Source organism: Glossina fuscipes, unplaced genomic scaffold (genome assembly GCF_014805625.2).
Source record: "Glossina fuscipes isolate IAEA_lab_2018 unplaced genomic scaffold, Yale_Gfus_2 111, whole genome shotgun sequence".
NCBI classification, from domain to species: Eukaryota; Metazoa; Arthropoda; class Insecta; order Diptera; family Glossinidae; genus Glossina; species Glossina fuscipes.
The window spans coordinates 2,982,663-3,005,095 of NW_023998454.1; the positions used below are offsets into that span (position 1 = coordinate 2,982,663).

Genomic DNA, 22,433 nt, shown 5'->3' on the forward strand with positions numbered 1-22,433 from the left:
AAATGATTCTGAATCGATCGGTAAAATAAATGTGGGTCGATCTTCTGGTTCTGAACGCCACACAAATCAAGGTTTTTAAAGATGACTGCTGAAAAAACGAATTAAAAGCATCGAGTTCAGGAAAAATTACGTGTCGGTTGACTTTACAGGTAGGTCATTGTTACTGAGCTAAGCCACGAATTGCTTAAACGTTAGGATACAAAAAATGATGCTGGGTTTGGAAATCAGCTTTTAATTTCGATAGGCCACTGTTTTGAGGTTTTATGCTTATATATGTATGACTTGCTTATAAACGGTAAGCAATCAAGCCTACTAAACAAATCTCCCTTTCGCATTTATTTGTTTAAGAGCTCAAAACGTAATGATCATTCGATTCGATCTAAACCGAACTTAGAGCAGCTTCTTTTTCTTTTTTCACTTTGTAAGTTTGGTTCATTTTTCATTTTATGTTTACATTTCTTTTTAACTGCGACCCTGAATAAAACCAGTTTTATTTACATACGGTGAGATCACACACACATTTCAGCAATTCAAAGATTTACATATACTGCTGCGGATATATTATAGTTATTCAAATTCACTGCACCATTAACGAAATTTTGAGATGATTCATTAAATGAAATGAGTAAAATAAATAAGTCGTTAACATTTCCACATAGTTTTTAACACTACCTCAGGTCTACGAACTATTTTGGAATTATGAATGTCTACGCACGCATAATTTTTCTTTTTTGCAAAAATTGTCACTAACAAAAATATTCTCGCTGCTTACATATCCACATCTATCGTCCGAACCTATGACGAGCCGAGTGTTAGGTATGGAAATTCTCTTATCCGACTATTTAAGATATTTGACGCTAAATCTTTAGGGCCAATTTCATTGAAATATTTCGACGCGTGTCTAGTATTTTTATTTTGAAATAATACAAGAATCACTACTTCAACTGTGAACGTTTTACCACCACCAACCCCATAAATATCACCGTCCATTTCCACCAATGAATGGCCGTGTTTAGCTGACAACATTGAAGATACGTGCTCCCATTTACTACGTCGCACATCAAATCGCTCTCCATTAGATTGTGTCAAATTATTAGAATTGAGGCCCCCGGAGAAAAACAAAGAATTTTCGTGAGAAACAACATCGGTAGATTTACGATAGCTTAACAAAGGAGGCATGAGACACAACTGGCCTTCTCTTGGATCGAAACGTTCCATTATTGTTTGATTTATCGTTGTACCTACACAGTAAAGACAATTGTCTGACATTGTCGCACGAGCGCCTTCCAGATTAGAGTTCATATTTGGGCATGTAATCCATTTAGACGTTAATATGTCGTAACATTCTACACGATGATGAGAAATTTCGCCGTCATTACCACCGCACGCATATATCATGTAGCCAAGGATACTAATTCCAAAATTGTAACGCTTAACACGCGCGGCCGGAATATTAGTCCAAGTATTAATTAAAGGATTATAGCACTCAGCACTATGCAGTGGTTGCACTGAAGGTACTTTTCCGCCAACAACATATAGTAAATTACATAATGAGGATGCCTCAGCATGGCTTCTTTCTAGCCGCATCGGCGCCATAAGAACATCGTCCCTCGGTCTTTAACTAGTATTCCATAGCATTCATTAAATGGTACTTACATCATGGATTGTTCTTTATGTAAGACTCAGCAGCAACAGAATTCATCAAACATTTTGTACTAATCAAAGACAAACGTACATATTTGAATAAGTCGACGAGATGGATAAGTCGCTTTCCTGGATAATATTTTATCCAATTTAATATAGCATTAAATACATTTATCTCGGAATCGACGATAATTATCTCACTTGATATCAAATATCTTATCTCTTCAAAAAATAACAGTAAATGCTCTTTAGTGTTCCAAATTTCCAAATAATTTTTTTTAATATATATTTTTGACACCTATTGTACAACTCTTTACAACCGCAAGTATCAGCGAGTTTTGAAATACCTAAACAATTCAAAGGAAGTAGATGGTTTTTCAAAAACTCACAGCATACATTAGTAATCCACTGAATTTGCGATAAAGTTGACGCCACAAGGAGGCGTTTAACATTACTTCCGGTAATAGTAATTTTACCCGAGTAAATACCGTCGATTATATCCGCCAATATTTCTTCATTAATATCTGCGATTTTCATGAAATCTCCATCTTTTTTCTCTGTGGCGGCTAGCACGACCTTATGGACATGAAAAATTTTGTCATTCACTTCAAGGTCCATATCAAAAACTTTGGATTCTCTCGAATTCGGTTAAAACCAGCAAAGGGATCACAGACATAATCCAATGTCGAATAGGTTTCTTTGCTAAGATGCTCTGCAGTTGCATGCATTTTTTTTAGCATTGCAGGCATTATTGGAGGAGTCATTCGTCTTTGTAAAGAAAACTTTAAATCCAATAAACCACGTTTTTTAATAACATACGTACCGCATATTGCGACAAAAAAACACTTAAATGATCTGAAATATATTAAAAAAAATTACAAAAGCTAATAGGAAAATTTTTGACAACTATTCCAAGACAACTGCGTACAAATTTACATCCCGTAGCGTATGGATGAAAATCGGTTTTGACTTGAATTCGACGACAGTAAATGGTAGTGCGAGTTAATGCGTTATTTTAATTTTTAGCTTGACACACGCATCACACACACACGTACACTCATAAAAAATTTAAAAAAAAACATGTTAACTCATAGCGCATGCGAACAGGCCACTGCTGCAAGACACGTTCAACGTTGAATTTGTTTGGATTACATGTATAGGTAAATACATATCTATCTGGGAGATTCCCCAAAAAAAAGCTCAAAATGAGTTTCACTTTTTTGGTTTTGTAGTGAAGTTCTTTTTTTTTGTGGTAATAAGCGTAGTAATAGTTGTTCTGAAAGTACCTAAACCTATAAAAGGTATAAAAAAAACCAATTAGTCGCAGTTGTAGTTCAGTTATTTTGAATGAAACTTCAAAAAAAAAGTGAACATATATACATATAATGAACATCGTAAGTTTAGAAACAAGTTTTCTGGGTTATACTACAAAAAAATTTAATCATACACTTACAGACCCTTATCCTGATTTTGTTAATTGCCATAGAATGTACGTTATCTATACCGCTTAAAATAAAACCTAAAACTTTCGGCTCTTTCGGTCCGGGCGGCGGTCTTGGTATAGGTTTTTCTACATCTTTTGGACTTCACAGTAATCTTTACAACGATTATGGGAATTACGGGAATGGCCATGGGTACGCATCCAATGGATATTACCGCCCGTTTTCTTATTACACATCTGGGATAAGCAACTTCGGTGCTTATCCTGGTTATCAAAGTTATCAGAATCCATACCAGAATTATCTAAACGGCTACCACACTAATCCACGTTACCCAGGTTATGGTTATGGACATGGGTACGCCAATCAATTTGACGGTCATTATACGCAACATCATCACGAAAGCGGCTCTTATGGTGGGGGAGGTCATTTCTTTGGTTGAATACGTGTAGGCAAGATCTACTCAAAAATAATTTTAAAAAAAAACCTTATTAATAAATCATTGAACACATTCACATGCACGGTGAATGTTAAGCCTTCAATTCACATTTTCAACTTTTTGTTTAAACATATAATATTTATATTAACTGAGGGCATTAATTAAACGTCTTTCTTTTATAACATCATTAAAAAGTTACAGATATTATTGCTTATCATAGTATAATAAGAAAAATAAAAGAAAAAGAAAAGAAAGTGCAATAAGAAAAATGGGCTTGAAAGCTGGTAATAAACCCCTATTCATATAGATATCACCAATTAAAATTTCGGAGCTAAACAATATTAGGCTTCCTTGATCAATTCAATGGGCGGATTCGGACGTAAAAGTGGTGAACGAATAATCCAATATAACTCTGCACCTCGTTGAACGTGATCGAGGATATTTATACAATTCTGGGATTTCTGGTGTTTCTGAGGGTGATGGTAAACATCATATTTCGTCGACAGTTACAAAATTAGATTGTAAAAATATTTGCTTAAATTTAACCAAATGGTGTTGTACGTCTATAAGAAGGATAAACTGGCTGAACGTTACCGGTCAATTGCTGTATGATACCGTTAACCGTACTGGCCACACTACCAACCAAAAAGGCTGGGGTCACGGTTGGCTGCAAAAATAAACATCACTGTACATTATATCTATATTCGCGCACTCATTTCACAATTTACTTACAGCCCCAGTTGAATCATAAAAAACTTGGTTAGGTCGCCTTGTAGGAGGCTGGCGCGAAGGATATGGGCGATAATTTGGATCGACGTTAGCGTCAACATTGTAATCATCATATTGAAATTCATTAAGGCTCGTAGGTACGGCATTATCTTGATATTGAGGACGCGCTACTTCGGACAGAGGATTCTGCAATACACCCGGAGCAAATAACCTTACAAAGTTGCCCAATGCAGTGGCGCCTGAGGTTATCCCAGAATCTCCTAAGATGTCGTTGCTCGTGTAAGGTCGATCATAACAACCTAAAATTCCCCCACTTTGAGGATATATATTGTAAACATTTACATCCCACAAAAAACGACCCCCACCTTGCGGGGTGTTGCGTCCATTTGAATAGCAAGGATTTATCAATGAGTGCAAACGCCTCCGCAATTTGCGTTTCTTTAAATAAAGGCTTCTGTCCGTTGGCGTATTAATCTCCTGATTAAAGGCCCCGGCAAATTTGGAGTTTTCACTATCGGCTTTACTTACACGTTGATTATGTTGTTGCTCATATCTTTGGGCACCGCATATACCCAAAATGCAGGCTACTATACATAAATTAACGGCGCTTTTTAGATTCATCACAAACTTCTAAATTTTAGTCCGCACACTAATAATGATGATATAATGAATAACGCTCCCTCAACAAAAATTTAATGGCAGGTAAATACGCAGGTATGGTGTTTTTAAAGCTGCGAAGCAATTAGTTGATATCATATTTTCCTAAAAAGGCTTTGGGCCGGTTATTTCATAATGCGCAGAGTTTACCATAATTATCTATTTAACATACAATGGGTTTCGTAAACCATCATCAAAGAAACACCCACTCGTACGAATTCGATAAAAGCGACTAGTAAAATTGCTGTAGTAAACACACTTGGTTATGGTTTTCTGGTTCACAACTGAGCGATTAACAAAGATATATTATGCATTCAGTGCCGTTATCACTATGACAAGTTTACAATGATATCTTACAAAACCGCGGAAAATTTTCTAAGCTTTTAGAAGAACATGCTTTTTGTAAGTTTGTAGAACGATAACTACAACCTAGTTAATGCTACATGATTGATCCAGGCAGCGGAATAATGGTTATAATTATATGGAGCCGCAAATATTAACGCTATCTTTATTTTCCCCTTTATGCATACTATAAAACATCCAACAACTTATTTTTCTTCAAACGCAACACAAGCTTACAAATTTCAATTAAGTATTTTTATATAGAACGACTTCTGTATATATTTCTTGCCAAAGAAATGTTACATTTTAAGCGGCAGAGCTTATAATGTCGGTGTACATTTTTACTTTGCTTGCAATACTCATATCTACGTATTTATCACCAATTGAAACAATCATGCCACCAATAATATTCGGATCCACTCGTGATGTCACTTTCAAAGTTTCGTTGCTCTTCAAAAAGGCCTAAAATAAAAACATTAAAATATTTCCATAAAGATTTCGTAATGTCACGAACGCTCACCTTGAGAGAACTTTCCAACTGCTTGTTTTGAGCAGCGTCCAAGGGTTTGGCAGTAATTACCTCGCACACCACTTCACCTCGATGAGCAGCCATAATCATGCGGAATGCATTAGCAATGCCATCAAGCAGATTTAAACGACCATTATCTGCTAATAGGCTCAATAAATTACCACTAGTAGGAGTCATACCTGCCTTGTCGGCAGTTTCCTTGAGAGCTTTGGCCATAACCCTCTTGTTTATTATTGGACTTATGACCAATTCACGCAGTTTCTTATCCTTTTTAAGGCTGTCTTGAAAATTATTTATGTCCTTCTCCACTTGATCTAATTGCTGTGATTTTGAAGCAGCCGAATACAGAGCTGTAGCATAACGGCCTTCCAAGCCAAATACTTGGATTGGTGGTTTCACCGTTTTGGTGCTCATAGCACGAACCTAGACATAATTATAATATTAGTCCACTTATCAGTAATTGTTACAAAACAAACGGCACTTTCTTCTTTGCACGTTACATAACCACAAGCAAATATTTCACATTTCACATTTGGGTTATTAGTTTGCGCAACATTTTCCAACATATTTTGTATGACTTCATGCTCCTTAGCGTTCTTATAAAAAATAACTTTATTCAAAAGAACACGAACTTACAAGAAATCCTAATTTGTTAGCGGCTGCCATGATTCGTCTACTTTTAAATGCAGTACGAGAAAAATCCACGGGCTTTCATCCAAAACAAAGTTGCCAATCTCAATTATTTTGCTATGGTTACCAAAGTTGTCGAATCTACTACTCTTTAAAAAGACCACTCCGTATTAAAAATAAATTTCGTACAATGACTTATTAGTGACACCTATAAGTCGGGAAAATATTTAGTAGATGCACAAATATATCAATTACTGGGGATCAATATGGTTCCTTTTGGCAGGAATTGGTTTATGCAACCCGTTTAACCCGTTCTAGGGTTAAACTAATTTGCTGAAGCAAAAAGGCTTCCGGTTGAAAAACCTCTTTACTCACCTCCTGTCACATCAACAAGCAGTAAGTTTCCAAAACTATACACTTCTTCCACTTCCATTACAGTTCAGACTAATACAATACAGATGCATCGTTTTTGTAAAATTATAATACCAAGTTTATTTACTTTTCAAATATATAAGTTTATACGGTTCTCACATTAGATTAAAGTTGATTTTAAATTATTTATTTAAAATTCCTTTTTGCCCCTACTTGTCTTCTGCAACCAAATATATAAGGAAAAGAAATCAAATTTTTGCATCCTAAATAATTATTGCCTTGTCTTTTTATTAGTCACTTACCACCGTCTTCTTCATCCTCTTCACCATCACCATCCTCATCATCAAAATTTTCCTCTTCATTGTCTTCATTATCCTCCTCGTCGTCATCATCTGGCTCCACCTCAATATCAGGTACCAGATAATACTGCAGAGGGTTCGGCCAAAGATCGTCTTTGATTAATTCGGCAATTTCATCATTGACAGGATCACTGTTATCAGTGAACCAATCAAAAAAGGTTTTATACTCGGAATTTCGCTTTTTCTTATTATTAAATGGTTTTGATAATAAGACCTTCAATAAGTTTTTACCCTCTTTCCATTGTATTGGAGTGCTAGAGGAGGATGGACAGTCACTATTTTCAGCAGCTGTAAAACCAGAAAATAAAAAATTTGCATATATCATATCCATAGAATGAAACCATTATTTTTGTTTATACTCACATCCGGAGCCCAAATGGAATTCTTTCGTCAGGACCTTATTTTCAAAATATTGGTTTTCGTCAAAATAAAAATGTATACGATAACCTGATTTGATGTCTTCAAATTCTTCAACTTCCAGTTTACTTAAAGCCTGCAGGCAATCTTCTTCACCCTCATCCAGTATTCCGGACACTTGCGGATGGTTCATCAGCTGAAATAAAGTAATTAAGTCCAATATTTTAAATCCGGGGTTAAAAGTATATTTTACACTCATTGCCCACTGTACTTCAACTTGTCACATGCACACGCACTCCCGTTAGAATACACCATGTGTATACCCATGTGCATAATCGCGACTGTATACAAATAAAGGGCGAAAAGGAAAACAAAAATCATTGAATGGGGTTGGATCGCTCTCATATAAAACATCCCGTAAGCTTCTTATGTTTCACCAATCGAAAGAAGACATTCAATGCTTACGGTTTATTTATCCGTAATCAAATGTGCTAAAAAAAAACAAGTTCTTTCAAAGTTTGTCAGTAATATTCAGAATAGTGGCAACACTAACGGATGTATACACAATATTAAGCGCCACTAACTATGCCAAAGAGAAAGACAACTGCCTTATTATAATACGGATATGTATATACAGCGGACAGAACCGAAAATGTACAGACACAAACTTTTGCTCGCACATTTATAAACTACGCCGCCAAACGATGCAATAAAAGTGCGACGATTACAGAGAATGAGAAGAACGACAAAAAGCGTGCCTTCCTTCTCTGTTCTGCTTTGAGTAATACAGCGTAGTATACACTTTTTCGTCTGAAAAAACAATGTTGGATATCAATATTGTTATAAAACCGAATTATTGATGACCTCCTCCTTCAGCAAGGCCTAACCCATTCATAATCAACTTTTCCATTTCGCCTTCTTGTTTAAATAATCAACCACTTACTGTTGTCACCCAAAATCTGGGAATACGCTTAACAAGTTCGCTGCGTTTGTCGTAGCAAGGCTTTCTCAGCTTATTGTACTTTTGCTCAACTTTGAGAATTTCCTCGCTTGCCTTTTCGTTGAGGGCATCAATTTCATTTTGGCAAGCATCGATTAATTCCAATGTCTCCGTTTCTGCTTCATCCAGTGTGCCCTCTTCTAATTTTGCGCGTTTACTCGGTAAACTAGACATTTTCACTTTATATTTGATAAGTTTTCGCTAATTAAAACAAAGACTTTTTAAGCTAAATTGAATAGCGGCGTCGACACTTTTCCGTACGTAGTTGTAGTAGACGATGAAATGATGATTATTGTGTGTGTATTTATAAAGAATGGCGAATTTTATGAAAATGCCGGTTTTCTACGGCATTGCCAACACTGTGGATTATCTATTATCTTATTAGTAAAAAAAAATGGGATTATGCTGGCAAAAGCAAATTATGTTTTTATTCTTTAAACCCAGATGGCGAAAATGTTTTCAATTAATTCGTGAGTTGAATAAAGAAGGAACAATTAATGACTACGCATGCCTTAGGGAAACAGAATAAACAAAAATATATAAAAGATAAAAACCAGATATGCTTCATTCAATATCAGGGAAGAATAGATACAGCGACTGCAAAGTGGTTAGACTGTACATTTGAGATTTTTAGTTACAACTTCTCTTTTAGTAAAGTGACATCTGTCTTAATTTACATTTGCTAGAATAGCTGCCCCCTTGATTAACACAAGCCATCAGTGGTACAAACCCAACGCAAACAAATGGGACGAAGTAGCAGAAATGGCGTGAACATACCTGTTAATGGAACGAAGTAACAGAAATGGCGTGAGCATATCTGTTAAATGGAAGAAGTGGTGGAAAAAATCGTAGCAGCTGGATATACGGTTCTGTTACAGCTGTTGTACTTTGTAAGGTTTACTTTGATGTGAAAATGCAGATGTCGGGTGCGCAAAAAAAGAAACAAAACAAAGAAAGAAATCCCAATGAAAGCAAGAACATAGGTAATTGTGAAATCAAAAAACGTGACATTTAACTAAACATCATGTGCGGAATGCAATGTTTGATTGCTTGAGTGTTTGCTTTTTACAGCCATTCTTTCCAAAGGTTTTAAGGACTTGGCAAAAGAATTTATTAAAAAAGGTAAACTCAATCGCCTTCGCTTGATAATCTTTCATTATCAAGTGTTCAGTGTTGCGTTCAAATGTGGCGATATTTGGCTTGGGACATTCTAATTTCTTATGCATTCGGTATATACTGGTGGTACGCTGATGTTAGACGGTTTACTTTAATTTCCTCCCAAGGCCTTGGAAAGGTCGCAAACAGAATATGCGTTGCACAGGAGTGTTTAATTGTCTAAGCGAAGCGATTAAAATTGAGGATTTTAGAGGTCTGTGCAAAGGCGTTGCTTCATTCATATTAAAGTCAGATTTATCTACTGCTTCGTATTTCAGATAAAAAGAAGAGTTTCATTTGACACTAGATTATATTTGAATTTAAAACGCAAAACTTTTATGGTTGAGCTGATATAGGAATATTTCTGTCTCTTTACTACTATATTTTTTCTGCTCTGCTACTTGTTATTTTCGTCGTTATATATTGATTTTGAGTTACATTAAAAATCTTGACTTATTATTTTGAGCAAATTCAATATAAATTTTCGCAGAACTTCATACTGCACACGCCGATGTGCAAACACAAGCATGTTTCAATTTATCTTCTTATTGCTTCCAAAAACTAGTCATCTTCAGCCTTCGGTGTAAAAGAACGAGTTCTCCCTACAAACCTAGGTGCACTATTCTCTAAAAAGTCTTCGGTAAGGGGTGCTGAACTTTTCAATTCCACCATCGGCTCGATGTCCAAATTTACTTGAACCATGCAAAAAACAAAGTGTTTGTACGAATTATACTCATAAACTTATCGTACTCACTGATGTTTGACAACCTGTTAAAACCTCTGCCTGTGGCATTTTTGACAGTCAAAACAACGGTGTGTTTATGTGAACAAAACAAAATCATACCGTTGATATTTGAAGCATCGTATGATTTTAAAGTGGTCACTTACATTTTCAAAGAACCAAAAACAATGAAACCAGCTATAAAAATAATGAATAATTAACTATATTGTCTCTTCTTATTTTGCTTCAAAAAGACCATCTTTCAAAGAAATTCTTCGCTTTATTAATTTTACACTTCATTAACGTTTACGTAAACAGACGCTGGTTTGCTTTCAGCAAAGCATCCAGGCTATTTTTTCAACTATTATTACGTTATGCATTCATTCACAAAGCATAATATAAGCATTGTGCGCCGCGTAATGTTCACTTTTTCAAGTGAAACTTTTCCACTGTCCTGGATTTTTACCGGAAAGGGTAACACTATTATTGTGTATCTTATTCGTCTTCTGCGAATCAGCAAATCAAGTGCAGATGAATTACTGAGTTGTGTTTTATTAACATGCCATATAGTTATTTTATTTATTCATTATTTTTTACGTTCGTTTAGATTAGCCAATTTATTTTAGAGTACAAAAGAACAAAGATTATTTTTATTTTTTGGTTATGCTAATTATGGTATAGATAGAAGGATTAAATATCATGTCAAAACGGGATGTAAAGAACTTAGACCCTTGTAATTATTACGCACAACTGTAAAATACTATATCCACATATAAAAAAAATCATATATAATATGTATTTATTTTATTTCTTATAAAAATACAACTGATGTTGGTTTCAGTACAACATAATGGTTTTATTTATTTTATGATCCGCCTGAGTGGCCGAGTAGGCAAGAGTCTCGACTAAAATGTAATAATATTTTTTTGGTCGTATAATAAATTTTTCTGGTCGTATAATAAATTTTTTTGGTCGTATAATAAATTTTTCTGGTCGTATAATAAATTTTTTTGGTCGTATAATAAATTTTTTGGTCGTATAATAAATTTTTCTGGTCGTATAATAAATTTTTCTGGTCGTATAATAAAGTTAATAATTTTAAGTTATAAGAATACCATCACAGGTCTGGAAAAGTTATTAATTAACTAATTAACTTTCTTCCCTAAAACTCTTACAACTCTTATAAATAATGACTACTATTTGTTTTAACACTTTTAATATTATTCTTCATTTCTTATGTCTTAAATAATTTAAAGAAAAAAAATCTAACCAAACGGTATAAGCTGGTTCATCTGACCATAATAATAACCTTATTGCTTATGCAAACTCTCGGTTTTGCTTTGGTTTGCATATATATGGACTTTTGAGTCTGCCTTTGATTTGTGAACAATTTCATATGTTTTCGTTTGAATTCAGTTCGCTATTTTGTATCTACTTTTGTGTCTACTTTTGAGTCTACCTTTGATTTGTAAACAATTTCATATGTTTTCTTTTCAATTTAGTTCACTATTTTGTGTCTACTTCTGCGTCTACTTTTGAGAGTCTATCCGCCTGAGTGGCCGAGTAGGCAAGAGTCTCGACAGCAACTCAATGGTCGTGGGTTCAAATCTCAAGTGCGGTAGAGTTTTTAATAAAGCCGAAAGCCTTAGATGCTAGTGCTTTAAGACTTTAGTCTTAGAATTTATTTCTCTGGCGAAATTAATAATAATAATAATATTTCTTATATGAATATCGAGTATAGATAGTTATTATTACTAATTGATTAATAAACTAAACTACAATAAACTAAACTAATTGGAAACGGAGAAGAGAAAGTATGGTCCATCTATAAGAGCGCATAATAAGCACGTGCAAAGTACGCCCGGTTATAGAGTCCATATTTCGTGATATTCGGAGAAACCCAACTCTAAAACACATCTTTGACAGATAAGCCTTTAGCACTTATTAGTTTTTTGAGTCATTTTCCATAATAGCAGCAAGACAGCAAGAAAAACACGATAAGGTGATTGTGACCTTTATGGAAAAGGGCAGAATATATATATATATAAATATTACTACTACTGCTTACGTGCCGGACATTACCTGGTCAAATGTGAAAATGTAAAAAATGCTAAAAAAGGATTTCTCGAACAAACCTGCAACAACTCCGCTTGACTGACCATTTTTAACAGAGCTTGTTCGCTTAGCTGAAAAAGAAAGGTGAAAATGGATGCATTTTGACGGAAAACTCTACACTTTTAACGCAAAACGGTGACAGATGACTAATTTTGTTATAATACGATAATCATATCGATTACGAAAAGAAAAAATAATAATATTAAAAGACTTTTAAAGCTTAAATTGGTTTTTCTTTTCTTGAAACCTGATAAAAATTTTGATTTCAATTCGCAAGATAATTTTACGTGTCCCTCTTTTCGTTACTTTATTAGTTCCTTTTATATTTTTATTTTTTCAAGATTATGCCAAAACGAATCCTAATATGTCTAAATATAGATGTATATACATATACATATATATTAGATCTTACGAATCATATAAAAAAAAACTGATAAAAATAAATTTATAAGTTTAATTACGCTGAAAAAAGCTGAGCATTCTAATTAATTAAATGCATCTTCAATTGATTAATTATGATAGTTTTTCTTAATTGAAAAAAAAAAATCTCAGAATTTAAAACATGATTGGCATAAATTAGCAATTGCGGAAGCGATTACGATTTATTGATTAAAAATTTTTAGCTTAGAGAAAAGTGCTAACCATAGATAGGATAGGCTGTAATTGACAATCACAAGAACTCTTAAGTATATTACGTACCAACATCATCACCTACATTTAATTTAGTATCTACATATATATATACTCTCTCTCTATTTCTATCGATTATTGTGAAGCTTGCATATATATATAAGAATTTGTAATACTTACAGTTTTACTTATAGAGGAATATATTTTTATATATAATCGATCCTTTTACTAGCTTATATCCACTATCTCTCGTAAAGATTTCTTATGAACAATACACTAAATAACAATAAAGTGCTCTATTTGTACTTTATATTTTATCTGTTATCTGAATTTGTTTTTTTTTTCTTTTTAATTTGTTTTAATTGGTTTTTTATGATTTTTCACCGAGGGTACTGAAAGAACGCTATACAGTTTGAGAATTTATGCATTAGGCTACACATTGTAATCAAGACGTATAGACATGTAGTTAAGAAGCGCGACTATCAAGTACGCATGGCTATAATCCTCCCTACGGTAGATCGTCCTTTAATTACGATTGGTGCGTGATTGCAGCTATCGTACCGTAAGTGCTCAGTCGATAAAGCGAACTTTACAAGCTGCAGCCACTGCTTACATCTCTTTATGTAATATATTATATAACTATATACGTTATACTATACTACATATTCTATATTATATAGATAATATTATACCATTTACCATACTATATATAATAATGTACACAATATACACGATACCATACCATTTATTCTATGCTATATACTATGATACTATACTATGGTATACTATACTTAGTGTATAAGTGCTCAGTGGGTAAAGCGCACCTTTCAAGCTGCATCTCTGTAAGTATAATATTATATAACTACAATATCCATGCTAAACTCTACTACATACTATATACTTTATATTCTATGCCATATGTACGATACTATAAAACTTCTTTAATTGGGAGCGGGTAAGGAAGTCCGCTTCCTTACAATCGTAAGCCACAGAACGTGTTCGGCAGTAGATTTCTTCAAATAAACTATAAAAGTAATGAATTTGGAAGAAGAAGAATTTCGTGTGCTCCATGATTAACGTGGGCGTACGCTGAGTAAATGAATCATATTAAATGGAAAATTGTTATTTTTTTTAGAGGAAAGCGAATTTGATCGTTATGTTATTTATTATTTTCACAAGTAGAAGTCGCTGATCAAAATTTTTGCAAACACGTAATAAAGGTAGTTGTTCCAAAGCTCAACGCATACCTAAAATTTTGGCGCAAACTTCAATCTTTATTTACAAAATGTCCCGACTTTTGTTCAAGCAGGAATATAACTTTCGGAATTATGTTTATAAGCAAAAGATACAGAACGATATGCGAATTCTATCTGAATTTTTGTTATGCTAAATTATTACAGATTGATCTTCGATAAGGTAAAAATTCGATACCCTTTTCTCAATTTTGGAACTAATGGTAGTCTAAACATAACAAAAAAAGAGCTATAATTTTGAAAGTAATTTCAATATTTTTCTGAGCGAAATGAAATAACTGCAATAAGAAGACATTATGATAAAATTAAATTCTTTTTTATTATTTGCATTAGATAAAGTACACGGTTTTAAACATTTTTTTGGGTTGTTGAATAGAGCCAATCTCATAAAAAGCCAAAATACCTTTGACAACCTAGCAAAACGATTCTGTTTGGATGGAAGCATATGTAAAGGGTAATAATATTCAAAGAAATTATATGGCATATATTTAAGTATCAAAAACGAAAAAAATTATTCTTGAAATATATTAATAAATAGCATAACTGGAGAATTAGTTAATTGATTATTATACCCACCACTGTAAGATGAGGGTCTACTCGTCTCGTTTTTTCCCTAATATTTGTAACACCCAAAATAAAGCTTCAGAGAACCTATACACTATATATATTGTTGATCAGCATGAAATTCGAAGTTTATTTAGCTATGTCTGCCCGTCTGTTTGGCGGGTATTGTTGGCACTCTTCTGGTCGCAAATATGAAAATATCGACTTGAAAATGGACCAAATTGGTCGGAGCAGAAGCGCGCAGTAGAACGTAAACTGAACGCAAGTCAGTTTTTTTTAAGCAAAATTTTTGGATATTTGCTCGTTACTCGGAAATTATTAAAGTTAGAAGGCTGAAATTTTCCACATTTACGTTAAAAGACATACCAGTCTTTAGGTCCAAAAATGAGACCAATCGGCCATGCCCACACAAAGTTACGAGTAATTAAATTTTATTATTTTTCACTTTTTTGAGGTTTTATGCTTATTTATCATATGGAAGACAAGGCGGAATGTTTGAAACTATTTTCTTCACTCCTCAAATGAAGACATATTGTCTGCATAAAAGTGGGTTAATTTGAAAATGAATATCGTGGACACTGCGACTGAAAATTGAAGAAACATTTTTAAACAATAATAAGAAATCCATCGTTTATCATACACGTAGACCTATCTGTTGATAATATTATTTGATCTTTGCTAACTTAGTTACAACACTTTCATTTCCAATGTGTATACGATAATTTGAACTTAATTTCGAAAGGATACGGAAATTAGTTTCAACCAAGAATGTCGTCGTTATATTAAGGTTTGTGTCTGAATATGAACGAAGAAAATTGTTCGTCTCTTGTTCTACAGTCAAAATAGACTTTTACATTAAGTTCGTATCGTTTTGTTCAGTTATTTCCAATTTTCTCCCTTTTATTATTTCTCGTAAAGTTTGCACACAAACACGTTCCTAGTCAAGCATGTAAACATCGAACGCTTTTCCCTTTAGTGGCTGTGTTTTGTGAGTGCCTATAAAAAAGCACATAAAAATTTTCAACATCCAATTTTGCAATTCAGTATGTGTTACTACGGGAAACGGTTCACTAGAAAAATTCCCAAAAATTTATTTAAAATTTTACATTATACAAATAATATTATATAATAATAAGTAGCATATTAAATCCACAGATGAAATGTCTCCTATATACAACAAAAAGGCAGAACCAATGATATATCTTCAATTTGCTAACAGCAAGAGGAGGTAAGCTACTTACAATCAATGCAATTCTAGTATTTATGCAAATGCTGTATCAACCGGTGGTTCCGGCACACCATGTTTATAGTGCGCACAATTCTCTATGTTTATATGCAAAAGGTTCGATCTTCAATCAAAACAATACAAATACGGCAAATTATAGTAAGTGGTGTGTGAAAGAATCTAAAATCAATTTAATGATGTACTAATCTTGATTTCGACTAGACTAGAGATGAATCGTGTCGTTGATGTTTTCGTTGTGAAGAGTTCCTCTGGTTTTCGCTACCATCAAAGACAAATTTACTAATCAATGGTATTGTGAGGTTGATATACAAACATTATTGAATATATTTTTATTCACCAATATATCATCACATACGATGTAACTATTACATTATATGATAGGATTGAGTTATTCGCCTTTACGACGAAATTACTCTACATGCGCCTAAAGGAAGGAATACTTTATGGTTTGTTAATACTGCCATGAACGTGAAAATCTGTCTATTTTCCCCATTATAGATACGCTTGAACAAACATGACAGGAATAACAAAATTTCTTTTGTGAAGATGTGTGCAAATTTAAATTGTCTTAGTAGATATTAATTGACTTCTTGGATACCTATCGTACTTCATATCTATTACTCTCAAATGGCAATCGCTTACATTAAACTTTGGATGTGTATTCACGTACGCTTCCTTCGATTAGCATTTCCCTTACAACACTTGAATATTTTTAATTTACTTTCTTCTTTCACTCTCTTTTCTTTGTTCCAGATGAATAAAACAGGAAAGGGAATCGTTTCTAAAGCGTTTATAAAATCTTTCAATTAAATTTAAATCGTGTTCCGCTGCAGAAATGGCAAATTTTAGTAAAATTTTTAACGAATACTTATTAACAATTATTGATCAATGTCAGATGGTTCATAAAGGATTGTCATGCAAGCAAGAAATGGTAAGCAATCATTTGTATGGCACTCTAGCATCATTTAAATTTCTTGTGCCAGTTTTACTAGTGAGTTATGTTAAATGAAAATATCTGTTGTACCGGTTTTTTGTTTTTTTTTCTTAACTTTTATTTTACTAAATGATACTTTTTCTCATTAAATAGTTACCAATTGTACTACCCCTACGCACTTTAAACAAAGAAAATTTAAAACAGATGATATTGGATTACATTAATTGGTCACTAGGCTGTTCACTTATGGGTCCAGTCGGCGTAGACTTTTTATGTATAATACCGTATGTTGAATGAAATAACTAGCACCACGGCCAGTTTAGAGAATTAATTAAAACATACATGTAAGGTATCCGGAAATTATTGGCTCTTGAAGAAAAATACAAATTCGATAATGAACTTGCGAATGCTCGCGAGAAGCATAAATTCAGAATCCTAATTTGGCATCAAGTTCGCGCGATAAGGAAGAACCGCAAACCGACCCCGAATCGATCTACACGTGTCTGTCCGTCCTTCTACTGTTTCAAAACGTGGCAAATCGGTCACAATACACGTCTGCAATGCAATATAGAAAATTTGCGCTTATTGCTCTTTACTCATAATTTGTATCTATGAAAGTATGGATATACTCATTTCATCGACATGTTTGTGACACACAGAAGGAAAGCTCAGGAACCCATAAAGTAAATATATTCTTGATCAGCATCAAATTCTAAACCGATTTAAGAATATTTGTCTGTCTGTCTATGTAATGTCCTGTGGTAAACAGTCCCCGAGGTGGCAAAAACGAAGCTATCGGCTTCAAATTCGACAGAAACATTGGCAATTCTTACATACAGGGTGACATTGAAAATGGGGTGAATCGGCCAAAGGCCACAACTGCAGTAAAACTTAACTACCACCTTTGTTTTCTGTTCGTTATTTATAAACTGCAAGAGATGGAATGATAAAAATTTGCCCATATATTCTATGGGTTGCTCCAACAACAACTGTACAAAATTATAAGTGATTTTTTTCACCTTTTTAAGGATTTCTGCTTATTACTCATAAGATAAACAAGGCAGAAAATGATTTTCTACATTCTTTACGTGAAATTACATTATCTCTCTCTGTCTAAAAATGTGTTAATACTAAATTAAATATTGTGAACCCACCAAACTGGAGATTTCGTTTCTTCTTGGGTGTGTAATCGACTGAGTATTAAATAAGCAGACTTGGAGGGTAGAATACGACAAACGAAATATGTTAATCCTAAATTAAATATCGCGGATGCTGCGACGGTATACGATGGTTAACAGCGATGGCTATGAAGGATTCGGACACGGCCGAATATAATTTTTTTACTTGTTTCAATAATAGTGAAATGTAGCAACAATCAAATACTCTTGATCGTTTTGGATTTCACATATTAAAACTTCTGCATACTAAAACGAATTTTTCAATATAATGCTAATAATTTAATACTTAGTAATCAGTTTATTTGTTAATAAACTTCTACGTTGCAAGCAAATCTTTAAAAAAAATTTATTTAATAATTATTTAACCATTCTGCACATTTTTTAAAATTCTTTAATTTTTTTTCCCATAGTAAAGAAAAATTATATTTCAATTTTTAATAAGGATTATTTTATTTTATAATTGTATTATTATTTATTGTATAATTGTATTTTAGGTGGAACAACTGGTTAACGAAATGAAGGACGTAAATTTGCAAAGTTTAACTGTCACTCCTTCGGAGGAAATCAAACATTTCTTGGAAGGTAAAATATTACGTAAATGGAATATAAAATGGAATTTTACCAGAATTTCGTTTAAGTTCAGGCTCTAATAAACCGGGCACCAGCCGTTGAATTATTGGTTCGCCGCGACGGTTGGAAAATGCAGTACCAACCAACAAAAATCCTCACGGTGTGTGGGTATAATTTACATTTAAGTACTTCGATACTCTTTCATACAAAATGATATAGTATACGTGATTGAATACTTTTGAAACTCGAACGAACTTATATGATTTCCGCATATTTTTGAACATTTTGTGTTAATTCTTCGCATCATATTCGTACAAGTGCTTTTACATAATATATAATCTTATATATATAAATGTATAAAAAAAGAGCATTTATCTCCATTTATAAACAGTGAATTAACACGGCCGAGTAAAATTTGGAAAATTGGAAAATTGGAAATATATCTACATTATTATAAAGAGAGCATTTGAAATATAATTACATGATGCACCAATCAAATCCGTAATAGCTCTGTTTCCTTCCTTCAGCGCTATTATCATTGACTTTGTCTCATACTTAAAAATTCACATAACGTTTTGATCTTAATCGGCTAATTGAGAAGTCACTCTTCAATCGTTTCAAAATCCACCTGATGCATTTCTGAATTTTTGAATAAAGTTTTACCTTATTGTCCGATAGCGGATAAAACGCGAGAATATCAGTCAACGTTTAATAAGAGCGTATCCTAAAAGAAATTAAACAAACATGTAATTAATGCTTGTTTGCATCAGACTACAGCTTCTTACATACTTTTTGCACCTATTAGATAGGTTGGGGCATAATATGACATAATAGGATCACCAAGCAAGTTTTCTCACAGTCCAAGCAAGTTTTCTCACAGCATCTTGACTTTTAACATAAAAGTGCGAATTTTCTTATCTAACATTATGTTTCATATACGCGGTGATATTTATGGACAGCAACAACTTGAACTGAAGTCTTGATCTTTATAAAATTGGGATTCCATCCAGCTTTTCCCATAATCAAGCTCTTAAACTCGATTATTTATTCTTTTTATATACAAACAAACATATCGGTACGTCAAGGTGGCGTTGAAAAGGAGGGGAGAATTTGTTTTGACAAAAAAAACGTTACGGCTTCGTTGAGTTAATATTTTGCATTTTATAACATGACAAATACAAAAAAAATTTCCTTTACTTTTAGCGGTTACACCATGTTCCACCTCATCAGCCGTGGCCATATCGATCCCAACATCAACGTTCTCGACGTCGAGTTCAATTACATTTTGGTCATCGATGGCATTGCGCTCCTCTGCTCTTTTGGTCCTGTATTTACCCAGCATTTTTTAGTTGTGGCCCAATTGATATAAACCAACTAATGCCGCAATAAAAAGCCTGCTTTGTGCGTGCACCGTACACTGCATTCTGAATCAAATGCTACAGACTATCGATAATTGGTATTGATATTAGCGGCTCAGTTATTAAAGCAACAATTGCTTTTAAAATATCCCGCTTGGATTGATTGATATTGTAGGTTGTGAAGGGCCTTTTTACAGTCGTACGTGTTTTCCTTCTTATCGCTTAAGTCTTTGAAACCAATTTAGTTAATGCATTTCATTTTGTCTTTCACTTTTGAAAAATCAGTTGTATTTGTACCAAGATATAAGAGTGTATTGGGATTTGACAATATTCACTAGAAAAATGAAATGAATGATGTGCTTTATAAATGCTGGATTTACCCCGAAAACCGGGGAGGCCATCCAGCGATTCCAATGGTTAATTTATTAACGACGAAGCTAAAAACTCTACATCCACACCAAGCTCTTACTTATATTCACATAAAAACAATTTGAAAAAATTTATTTTCTAACTTTTATTTCACATAACTAAAGCTTACTTAATAAGAAAAATTTTTTTTGCCCTTTGCTGAACTTTAAATTAACTGACTTAAAGAACATGCAACCTGCTCCAAAAAACCACTGTTAAAACATTGTTTCTAGCTCCTCTTTGGGAGCTAAATCAACTTTATTCCCACCCATCTTCCATCTCTTATTATACTCAGTGGCATTCATATAAAAATCTTCAAAATCATCTATATCTGTAGTAATTATATCAGACTCTGTCTGCGTAGCGAGTCTGATTTTAGTTCCAATTGAGAGGATTGGAAGAGCGAGTCTGAAATTGATGAAAACCTGCGCAAGATGCGGAAGAACCAGACGAAGCGATTAGTGAACCGGAGACTTGTCAACACAATCCTTGTGTTGCAGATTGTGTTTGGGCAATTAAATGTTCTTCTAAATTTTTTTTTCAAAGTTTTTACTTTCATTGCTTTCATATGTTATAATAAAAGGTTCTTGAACCTAATTTGTTATGGCTAACCGGCATACCGAATGATTATCACCTCGCAAATGCATGGTGATCAAAGTTCCGGTCAACATTACGGCATTCAATGTTGTAGTGGTTGGTCTTGTTTCTTTAGGCGCAGCTTACGTAAAAAAAAATTATGTATACATAGCCGTAGCGAAAGATTAATGTCCGGAGATAAACTTAGACGTGATTGCTGTCCATATTGTCGCTTTCGTAAATGCCGATACTTTGAAAACATTGGTTTAACATATGCACTCTTTTGCATGCTTTATTTGCTAGATACTTTTCTATATTATTTATTCACAACAAACTTTCTCTCTATACACACTCCAGTGTGCCCGGTACAAGAAACACGTGCGTCGGGAGTTTAGCCACTTATGAATATTGTTACGCTCGCTTGAGTTTTCAGCTGTTTTTGCTAAGCAGCGGAATGCGAATGTCGAAGCTAACTTTCAGTTATGTGATTACCTCTCAAGTTCATTAAGTGGTTTTCATATAATTGTTTTCTGTGCAGTGTACGAATTGTCAAATGCAAAGCTTTTAATTTAATATGAAGGCATTACCAGATAAACATATCTGCCAGATACTTTCAATCGATTTCGTGGTAAAGGAAAAATTCACTTTTCCACACATCATCTATTTTGGTCAGCTATGTAACTCTACTTTTTGTTCTTTTTGCTATTAAGTCAAACAGCGACTGTACTTAAATATTGTTTGTGGACAAAACAATTGAGGTGAACTTACTTTTAATGTTATATTTAGCCACATGTTATCTGTGGTTTTGATTTAACAGTTTTTGTTTCTAAGAATGCAACTCAGCGTTATTTAGATTGTTAATCTCTCTCACGAGAGGAATTGATAGCAGAAGGTAGTGTTTTGCTTGACAGTGAACGTGGCTTTTGTTTCGTTGTTTTACGCGGTGCTTTTTTGGGAAGGAAGAAAAAAGGATGGACGAGCTTGCGTACTTAAGGATGGCTTAAATACAAAAAAAGGAATAAACGAATTAATCAATTAATTGTAGAAATTGTCTGCGAATTTTAAACAAAAGTTGGCAATTGTACTTAAATATAAGTTACGCTAATATCTAAAAAAAAAAAAAAACGATTGAAGAAAAGAAATCTAATCAGTATAAAGTGCGTGTGTGCAACAAACTAAGAAAAGGACACCTTCTACACATTCTAGTCAATGTAATTTATGCGGAGAT

General features: G+C 33.6%; 5 protein-coding genes across 5 annotated transcripts; 1 reads left to right on the forward strand and 4 right to left on the reverse strand.

Annotated features, from left to right (window-relative positions):
• Window positions 1–795: 795 nt before the first annotated feature.
• Window positions 796–1,596, reverse strand: LOC119639048 (kelch-like protein 17). Its single transcript, XM_038036218.1, has one exon. It carries the CDS (start codon window positions 1,594–1,596, stop codon window positions 796–798), a length of 801 nt encoding a protein of 266 aa, XP_037892146.1.
• A 1,355-nt stretch (window positions 1,597–2,951) lies between these two features.
• LOC119638985 (pupal cuticle protein Edg-91) lies at window positions 2,952–3,546 on the forward strand. The gene is made up of 2 exons (XM_038036161.1): window positions 2,952–3,038; window positions 3,100–3,546. Exons 1-2 carry the CDS (start codon window positions 3,030–3,032, stop codon window positions 3,523–3,525), a joined length of 435 nt encoding a protein of 144 aa, XP_037892089.1. The 5' UTR covers window positions 2,952–3,029; the 3' UTR covers window positions 3,526–3,546.
• LOC119638983 lies at window positions 2,966–5,284 on the reverse strand. The gene is made up of 2 exons (XM_038036158.1): window positions 4,255–5,284; window positions 2,966–4,189 (listed from the first exon to the last, which is right to left on the reverse strand). Exons 1-2 carry the CDS (start codon window positions 4,870–4,872, stop codon window positions 4,064–4,066), a joined length of 744 nt encoding a protein of 247 aa, XP_037892086.1. The 5' UTR covers window positions 4,873–5,284; the 3' UTR covers window positions 2,966–4,063.
• Window positions 5,285–5,501: 217 nt separating this feature from the next.
• Window positions 5,502–6,502, reverse strand: LOC119638984 (ATP synthase subunit O, mitochondrial). The gene is made up of 3 exons (XM_038036159.1): window positions 6,416–6,502; window positions 5,771–6,202; window positions 5,502–5,712 (listed from the first exon to the last, which is right to left on the reverse strand). The coding sequence occupies exons 1-3, from the start codon at window positions 6,443–6,445 to the stop codon at window positions 5,557–5,559; spliced, it is 618 nt and encodes a 205-aa protein (XP_037892087.1). The 5' UTR covers window positions 6,446–6,502; the 3' UTR covers window positions 5,502–5,556.
• Window positions 6,503–6,875: 373 nt separating this feature from the next.
• On the reverse strand, window positions 6,876–8,815 carry LOC119638959 (protein SET). The gene is made up of 4 exons (XM_038036116.1): window positions 8,441–8,815; window positions 7,504–7,693; window positions 7,084–7,428; window positions 6,876–7,001 (listed from the first exon to the last, which is right to left on the reverse strand). The coding sequence occupies exons 1-4, from the start codon at window positions 8,669–8,671 to the stop codon at window positions 6,991–6,993; spliced, it is 777 nt and encodes a 258-aa protein (XP_037892044.1). The 5' UTR covers window positions 8,672–8,815; the 3' UTR covers window positions 6,876–6,990.
• Window positions 8,816–22,433: the final 13,618 nt, after the last annotated feature.